A 9,720-nucleotide genomic window follows, 5' to 3' on the forward strand; every position below is an offset into this window, starting at 1 on the left:
TCCGGACAACATATATCTGTTATAAGACAGGTAGCAGGTCCAGTACGTCCGGACAACATGTTATCTGTTATGTGAAAGGTAGCAGGTTCAATACGTCCGGACAACATATATCTGTTATGTGACAGGTAGCAGGTCCAGTACGTCCGGACAACATATATCTATTATGTGACAGGTATCAGGTCCAGTACGTCAGGACAACATATATCTGTTATTTGACAGGTAGCAGGTCCAGTACGTCCGGACAACATATATCTGTTATGTGACAGGTATCAGGTCCAGTACGTCCGGACACCATATATCTGTTATGTGACAGGTAGCAGGTTCAGTACGTCCGGAAAACATATATCTGTTATGTGACAGGTAGCAGGTCCAGTACGTCAGGACAATATAACAGCCAAGTAATAGCCAACAAGGCTGAGTTCTTACGGTGTGCTGTGTAAATATCTTCATAAAACGGCGACAATCCCACAAATGTTATGTTAACAATGGGCACCAGAATACATTGTAATGGATCTGATAATAATAACCCTTACAATAACCCATATACCCACACACTGTGTTTGAATGATGTGACCCTGTAAAGTGCATGTTTACTCTGTGATAAATATATTTTGTTCAGTGTAAACTGAATTGTTACCTCGTTTGTTTGGGTATATCGCGTACTCTTAACATTAATTTATCATGTGATGGTGGGATCCACAGATGGCGGGGTCATTTAAGGGCTATTTCAAAGTGCCATTGCACTGAAAAATATCAATACCTAGACACAGTAGTACCACGGACTTATTCCGTGGTAGTATGACCCTCTACCAGGTTACATTATTCACACGGGCTAAACAGAGGTACCTTTGGAGACATGCCGCGCAAAAGAAAGTCACTAATTTTCGCAAACTTAATCAATAACTTTGATTCAGTAGTAGAGATATCACCCATATACACTCGCACTTATCCTCAAAGGAACGAGTGTACACGGACCGGATACTAGGTTTAATACATTAACTCATTAATTAATGGGATGATTGGGTTCTTATTTGGGATGTGATCAGAATAAAAGTTTAATTTGCAATACACGCATTATATAACAAGTTAATGTGTAATGCATAATAAGATTTGTTCTCCTAAATTGTAAAACAAATTCAAAATATTGAAAAAAGTCAGCTAAATTATGAAGTTGTGATAAACGGCGGTCGTCAATCAAAGTTGCTTTACATGGCAAACAACAACCAGCTTGGCCGGAAATAGGAAACCTTACAACATACGTTTAACTTAATTTACACAACTTATACAACACAGTCAACTCAACATTGTGAATGATCTGTTGTATACTCGGAGTATATAATACATGCAAATCAGATAGTGTGTCATAAATAAATAAATTTAAATACAATATGTCTAATTAAAACATTTACAAAGTGATATTTATTTTTAAAAAAACAGTTTAAATAGTGCATAGAACATAAAGAATAAATGTTCATATTAAAAAAAAAAGCAAGTATCGCATTTTAGATGAACTAAAATAAAATAAACGAACGATCGAGTTAAAATAAGATAATTGATGAATTCAGTGAACATATCACACAGTAATCTTGATCAATTACCGTGCTTAGTCTATGTATAAAAGAGTGATTTTAAATATGTTGGACTTATTAAAAACAATCGCCAAATCTGCCAAATAAGTAACCCCCTTATGTTAAGTACAATTTGTTATATTATAATTCTCATTTATATAAAAATCATTTAATATATTTAGGACAGCCGTCCACTATCAATAACAAAAATATGAGACCTTTGTATAACATGCAAAAAGCTATTGTGCACCCTAAATATATGCGTGTATCCCGTTGACTTTTTCTTAGGGTTTACCTTTTTAAACTAGCTATTTTCTTTCAACGTATGTGTGAAATACAGGTTTTGTGTTGATATTCGTTGTAGTTTGCACATGTGGACCAGAGGTATACAAATAAGAAACGAAAACAGTTCTACCTCGTCGTATTATCGACCGTCCTCCTATGTGAGTCATTGCAACGCATCACCGCAGGCAATCTATCAAAGTGGGTATCTGGATATATATTATACAAACAGGTTCATTTGAGCTTCCATTGGTTATCCTCCGGTGCAAATAGTACACGAGAGGTAACCGTGTATATGATAGTTGAAGGCGCGTAACGTTTGAGATCGATGTTGAAGAAATTCCGTTCACTTCTCGAAAACGCTAAATTATTTCTAAAACGTGAATTCGAAATGATGCGTAAGTGTACCAACGAATGACTGTAGATGATTTCTATATAGCATAACACATTAAATAGTTTATACTTAAATTTCCTATGGCCTAAATATGATGACTTTTGAAAAGGTTTCAAAGGGTCCTATAAGCGGCATATTGCAGTCAATGTTCCGTATTGATGTGTTTTCAATGCTTGTTGGGGCGGCGCTCGGTGAGACTCGTGTTGGTGATTTCTCTCAATATCCCTCAGGGCTGCACATGGTCGTCATAGCTAAGTGATGGTGTCTCTAAATGGCCCTCAGGTTGACACTCAGCTGCCAAAATACTGCTGATGCATCTTCCAAAAAAAACTCAAAGTGGCAATCTATCGTCAGAGTAAGTAATACGGTTGTCCCTCGTGACAGCGCTCGATCTTTAGATTTTAGTGTTAATGTGTTTTGTAATGTCTGTCGAGGCGAACGTCACACCCCTGTTCAGCTCCCTCTGTCCATGCCCTGAAAACAATATCATCACGTTTTCATCTTTTTAATCTTTGATTGAATTGATAAAAAGCAAATTGTCTAAGTCGTCACATAGATGTCTATTTAATGTGTTTATTTAATGGAATTTGTGTAAGAGCTTCCAGATTATCCCTTTTGATAATGCTTAAATCATTTCAAGAATAGGAATAAGAAGTTAAGAATATCAATCCATCGATTACGTTTACATTCTAATGTTTCTTCAACCAAATGTCAGTATTTCTACTCGTAACTGATATGTAAAGATTAATTCTGCAGAACGTTTACGTGTCAAAATACAATTCCGCATTTCGATACAAGAATTCCTTTATGAAATACTGAATGAGATGCAAGGTAACTAGATGTGGTAGCTAGACTGCCTATGTTTATGACTATTCTCCAACTCACGTACATTTTTTGTGTACAATATTACATTCAATATTGAAGATAAAAAGGATAGAAACCATTGTTGTTTAGATGAGCTATTTGCCAATAAAAGGCGATTGTTTTTGGTATACGGCCAGCCTCGTTTCATCCTCGATATCCAGGAGTGTAGAGAGCGAAAGTGGTTGTAACCCCTGGATATCGAGGATGGCCTCGTTCAGGAAGTGGTCATGTTTCAGGATACATGTTACGTCACTGACAATTCTATCTTCTTTCCAAAAGGGAAAGAACCACTTTCAAATTTACATCATGATAATATGATTAAGGTCGTGTTTTCGTGATTAACTGACGACCTAATTTCATTATACACACAGTCATCAGTCACACACATATCAGTAAAAGTTGATGAATAAATGAAAAAAACTCCGTTGGATTTCGCACTATCGAAGCATTTAACCTTTATCTACACTAATGTATATCTCACTATTCCCGACTCCGTTCATTGGTACTTTCATTAGGTTTCAATAATAAGGAAAAACATATCATCTCGATATGTTTCAAAGAACTGTCTACTATACACTAGTTTATAGTCTAATTGTTATTTGGTAATGACGTAAACATAATTATCATAGTTTATTTCAGACATCAAGAATCCTTACAACAGCTTAATGGTTACCAAAATATTGTCTTTTTAACCAGCGTCAGACGTAGCTGTCAGTGACGTCGGTAGTTGAAATGCGGATATTTACCTAAATCGCGGATTTTCTTCCGATGTCTTCTTTTGATGACTTTTCTAAAAGATAAAAAACAATTATCCTACATAAATACACAAAACAATTATATCTCCATATATCCTGCATAAACACACAAAGCAATTATATTTCAATATATCCTACATAAATACGCAAAGCAAGTTTATCTCCATATATCCTACATAAATACACAAAACAATTATATCTCCATATATCGTACATAAATACACAACGCAATTATATCTCCATATCCCGTACATAAATACAAAAAGCAAGTATATTTCCATATATCCTACATATATACACAAATCAAGTATATCTACATATATCCTACCGAAATAAACAAAGCAAGCATATTCCCATACATCCTACATATACACACAAAGCAATTATATCTCCATATATCATTCATAAATACACAAAGCAATTATATCTCCATATATCATTCATAAATACACAAAGCAATTATATCTCCAAATATCCTACAAAAATACACAAAACAATTATATCTATATATATAGCATACATATATACACAAAGCAATTATATCTCCATATATCATACATAAATACACAAAGCTATTATATCACCATATATCCTACATAAATACACAAAGCAAGTATATCTCCATATATCCCACATAGAGACACAAAGCAATTATATCTCCATATATCCTTCATATTAATTATATCTCCATATATCCTACATATATACACAAAGCAAGTATATCTCCATATATCCTACATAGAGACACAAAGCAATTATATCTCCGTATATCATACATAGAAACACAAAGCAATTATATCTCCATATATCATACATAAATACACAAAGCTATTATATCACCATATATCCTACATAAATACACAAAGCAAGTATATCTCCATATATCCTACATAGAGACACAAAGCAATTATATCTCCGTATATCATACATATAAACACAAAGCAATTATATCTCCATATATCATACATAGAAACACAAAGCAATTATATCTCCATATATCATACATAAATACACAAAGCTATTATATCACCATATATCCTACATAAATACACAAAGCAAGTATATCTCCATATATCCCACATAGAGACACAAAGCAATTATATCTCCATATATCCTTCATATTAATTATATCTTCATATATCCTACATATATACACAAAGCAAGTAATACACAAAGCAAGTATATCTCCATATATCCTACATAGAAACACAAAGCAATTATATCTCCATATATCATACATAGAAACACAAAGCAATTATATCTCAATATATCATACATAAATACACAAAGCAATTACATCTCCATATATCATATATACATACACTTTATATGATGAGACTGATTATCAATGAGATGAACTCGCTGTTAGGTGCGATAATAGTGATACAGGATGTATCCGAGATGTATATCTATCAATAATGTAATCTTGCTTGTAACAAGTATTTTCATTGGCTTAAAATTTATGTTATCAGCCCATAACGTAAAAAATGACATCGCCGTTTGTAGCGTGCTTTTGATTGGCTTATACAGCGGCATAATAATTTGTAAGAGAAAAGAGTCCACCAATAAAAGGGGATTCCCACAGGGAATGTGTATATTAGATTAAATTATAAGGATTGACTTGAATATAGTTTTCATGTTATGGAGATATACATCTCCATAACATGAAAAATATATTCAAATTAATACTTAATTGACAAAAGCTTGCACATTAAAATTCCATATACAAAGTGATCAGTTTCGGCAATTCAATGCAACTTCCAGTTTTTCCAATGGCTTTTACACATTCCTCTAAGTTGATAATATCTTCACCCCCCAACACAGAGCTTGAATAAGGCACAAAGTAGTCTGATCTAGTCCTAATATATTGGTGATGTGCCGATTTTCTCTGTTGGACATTATTAATACCTATTGACTGGTTTCTGAGCAGAGCCCAATTCAATATATCGCGAACTACATTGTTAAACTTTAAAAGAATAGATAAAAACACAAGTGTCTGTCTTCCTTGTAGTTGATATTACTGGGAAAGGGAGAATCGTGTATGTTGTTTCTGATCGTCTATGGTCTGATATACAAGGGACGAAAACACTATAATGTAGACACCTCATTCACACATGATAACCTTACCGCTTTTTCTTGACTCTAAACACAGACTTTAGATCTTCACATGTTAGCTGTCTGAGAAATCCGTGCGCATAAGCCAGGTAAGAAAACGCAGCTGTGGCGGTGACCGCGGTCATACAGAACACGGTAAACCAGGCAATGTTAGGAGGATACTCGAAGAAAGTGGCGTACCTCTCCGTCGTGGACGTGGTTGGTACGGTGGTGGTTGCATATACAACGACATTTATATCGGCGGTATCTGTGGACGGCAAAGAATATGCTTTAGACGTACTTATTCCGTCTTTTCGTATTGCAGAGTTATCTGCCCTTGTGAGCAGGTATTGATTGTTACGTCACTTGTTTGTGAGAGTAACGTCATCAATTTTTGAGAAAACTACGTAATTTTCTCACACAAACCAATGACGTCACAATCAATGCCTGCTCACAAGAGAAGCTAACTCTTCAATACGCAAAGACGGAATATTGGCACGTGTATATTTCCACGTACGACAACAAAGTTATGATTTAGCACTAAAATTACCTACACACAGAAATATAACTATCATATAGCTAACGGTAATCATAAAGGAGCACTCCAAAAGTGCTGTGATAAGTATGTGTACAATAGTGTTTTAATAATTAACCCTGACTCTGTTAATCAGAGTATCGTCCTTAAGAAAAGGTCTATAATCATAATATTAATTTGTTTTACTGATTTCTGATACCACACTGTTATATGAATCTAATTTAGATGTCTATTATGAATTTTGTATTTTAGAGTGGTTAATCATACACGTAACCTTAGATAAAAAGCATTCTGTTTTTTTTGATAATGCAAACATTATTGTTTAAATGACTTAGAGAGATATCCCCAATTCAAATTATCAAATGTGTAAAAACATCCTCCGTTAATTCCGAAATAAATGTTTTATTTTTTGTAAATTGAATTCACGTGATGTGAGTTGTATAATAAATATCACATGCATGTTTTTTTCTGAAGGATTGTTTATTGGTCGATATAGCTGTAAATAACTTACATATTACATCACCCGGATATTACCTGTCAGGCCACCGTAGTCGGTCACATTGGCAGAAAATGAAAAATATGTCCCATCTCCAAATGACGTAAGAAATCTGTTAATGTATAGGTTCCCTGTCCCGGTTACCCCGAAGTACGATTCGTTGAGGGAGGTTTGGTCCAGCGTATAGCTAATCGCCCCTAAAACAAAAATGACAGCTCGTCAGTGACATTCACAATAACAGTTAACACCAGTAAAGATCTGGAGACCACTTCTGTTATGAGAGGAACTGTGTTAAGATACCACTTCTAAAACTCCGTTACAATTATATTCCAGGCTAAATGAGTCTGTATAATATGTCCGCCTCCAGTAAGAGACCATTGTATGTACTTCATAATGTGGTCTCTGGATAGAGATTCAAATATATAAATTTGAGGAATGCCTTGTGACTAATAAACTTGCATGTATTAACATATACTATTTGTCCTGTTTACCCAAAATATGCTAATCTTCATGACGTATACCAAGATCACCCTGTTGAAGTCTATGTAGCGGTATGGTCTCCTCACCAGATTGACAGTAATAGAGACCTGCCTATATAGCATGTTCATTAAATTTATTATTGTTGTCTCCAATCTCTATTAATCCATTGCGCTTAGATGATATTGGGAAGATCCCCCACCCCCACTCACTGCATGATTCCAAGTGGTGCCTTTTAAGACAACCGTCCACAAATGCGTTGCGACTTGATCAATTCCCAGACAAAATAAATATCTTCCGAATAGTCTTCATAGACCAGTTTGACACATTTATTTCTTAAATATTTAGGAGTAATTACTGTCCTTAAAGCAAAGACTTACCATTAATACCCAGGTCCCCGTCCGTAGCCGCTATACTCCCAATCGTATCGCCAACGTTACCGTAAATGGTCGTGTATAATGTATATGATGCATGGGCGAACGACGGAATATGGTCGTTGACGTCATTAATTGTGACTATGAGTTGTGTCGTATCAGTCAGCTCGCCGTCCGATACAGTGGCAATACAGGTCAAAACTGACGCCGTACCGACAACGTCAAGGTCGTACGTTCCACTCAAGGTCACCGCGCCTGTAGTGGAATCCATTGCAATGGCGGGACAGTCGACAGTGTAGGATTGACTGGCGCTGACATCCGGATCAGTCACCACAAATCCTGGGCTACTAAAGCTCTCCCCAGCCTGTTACAAACACGTACAAATTTGATACATTATCTGTTATGATACATTGTAAGCTCTCACTGATAATTGTAAATTCATGTTGATAATAGTTTATTCTCATTAATACAGTGTAAGTTCTCATTAATACAGTGTAAGTTTTCATTAGTACAGTGTAAGTTTTCATTAATACGGTGTAAGTTCTCATCAATACAGTGTTAAGTTCTCATTAATACAGTGTAATTTGTCATTAGCACATTGTAAGTTCTCATTAATACAGTAAAAGTTCTCATTAATACAGTTAAAGATCTCATTAATACAGTGTAAGTTCTCATTAATACAGTGTAAGTTCTCATCAATACAGTTTAAGTTCTCATAAATACAGTGTAATATATCATTAATACAGTGTAAGTTGACTGCAGAATATGGGTCGGTTCATTTGACTGCGGTATATATAGGTCGGTTCATTTGACTGCGGGATAAACCAGTCGGTTCATTTGACTGCGGGATAAATGGATCAGCTTATTTGACTGCGATTGATTTATATATTTTTTTCTTACATTTCCTTCATTTCCGCTGACATAGTAGATCGTACTCCCAAATACTGGAGCTTCGTTAACTTCTATGACGTTAACAGTGAACGTGGAGTAAGTGTCTGTATCTGTGCCATCAGTCACTGTCACATCCACAGTAAAACTTTTACTCGTCAAACTCTCGTAGTCTACAATGGTGGACGACGACGTGGATAGCAAGCCAGCTGAAAGGCAACAAAAATTATTAAGGATGTAGAGACAGCGGAACAGCTATAAGTAACTATGAAACTTTAAAATAATTTAACCTCGCACTCTCGAGTTTGCACTAGCGATTTAATGGTAACCGCGTTCTTGAATCGAATGTTATAGCTCTTTATCTTTGGTTAAAATGCCTACTCGTCAATTCCCATGACGTAATACAAATGCAAAATTACGTTTTTTCAGTTAATATAACAATGACTGTTGACCGATAGCAACGTTATTTGCATATTTACGTATTATATAATAATAATAATGATAATATACAACATTTATATAGCGCCCTATATAATTTGTAAAATTACTCTAAAGCGCTTTACAACATATGGATAATAGTAATGGTTATAATTGTGAAAACCAAAAAATAACAAAGGCTTGCATTCACTTTTATACATTTTAGCAAGCAATGTGCACATAATTGAACAAATAAAAGGGTGGTATTTACATAACATCTTTGCAACGTAGCCGAAACCCTTCCAAAGCATCTGTTTCCGTAGGTCACGATACGAGGTTTTGGGACACACAACAAAGATTCTGACTCCGACCACAGTGATCGTGACGGCTGATACAGGGTAACAAGCTCCTGTATGTACTGAGGAGCTGTTCCATTCAGTGCCTTGTATGTGTACACCAGAATTTTGTACTGCGACCTGTATCGTACAGGTAACCAGTGCAACGAATAGAGCACAGGTGTGATGTGCTCTCTCTTTCGAGTACGAGTAACTAGCCGTGCTGCAGTGTTCTGGACCC

General features: G+C 35.4%; 1 protein-coding gene across 1 annotated transcript; it reads right to left on the reverse strand.

Moving 5' to 3' along the window:
* Nucleotides 1–1,424: 1,424 nt before the first annotated feature.
* Nucleotides 1,425–9,422, reverse strand: LOC110452850 (protocadherin-like wing polarity protein stan). Its single transcript, XM_021501562.1, has 7 exons — nt 9,416–9,422; nt 8,740–8,936; nt 7,846–8,203; nt 7,027–7,185; nt 5,991–6,225; nt 3,855–3,898; nt 1,425–2,718 (listed from the first exon to the last, which is right to left on the reverse strand). Exons 1-7 carry the CDS (start codon nt 9,420–9,422, stop codon nt 2,639–2,641), a joined length of 1,080 nt encoding a protein of 359 aa, XP_021357237.1. The 3' UTR covers nt 1,425–2,638.
* Nucleotides 9,423–9,720: the final 298 nt, after the last annotated feature.

Source organism: Mizuhopecten yessoensis, unplaced genomic scaffold (assembly GCF_002113885.1).
Source record: "Mizuhopecten yessoensis strain PY_sf001 unplaced genomic scaffold, ASM211388v2 scaffold6919, whole genome shotgun sequence".
Lineage (NCBI taxonomy): Eukaryota > Metazoa > Mollusca > Bivalvia > Pectinida > Pectinidae > Mizuhopecten > Mizuhopecten yessoensis.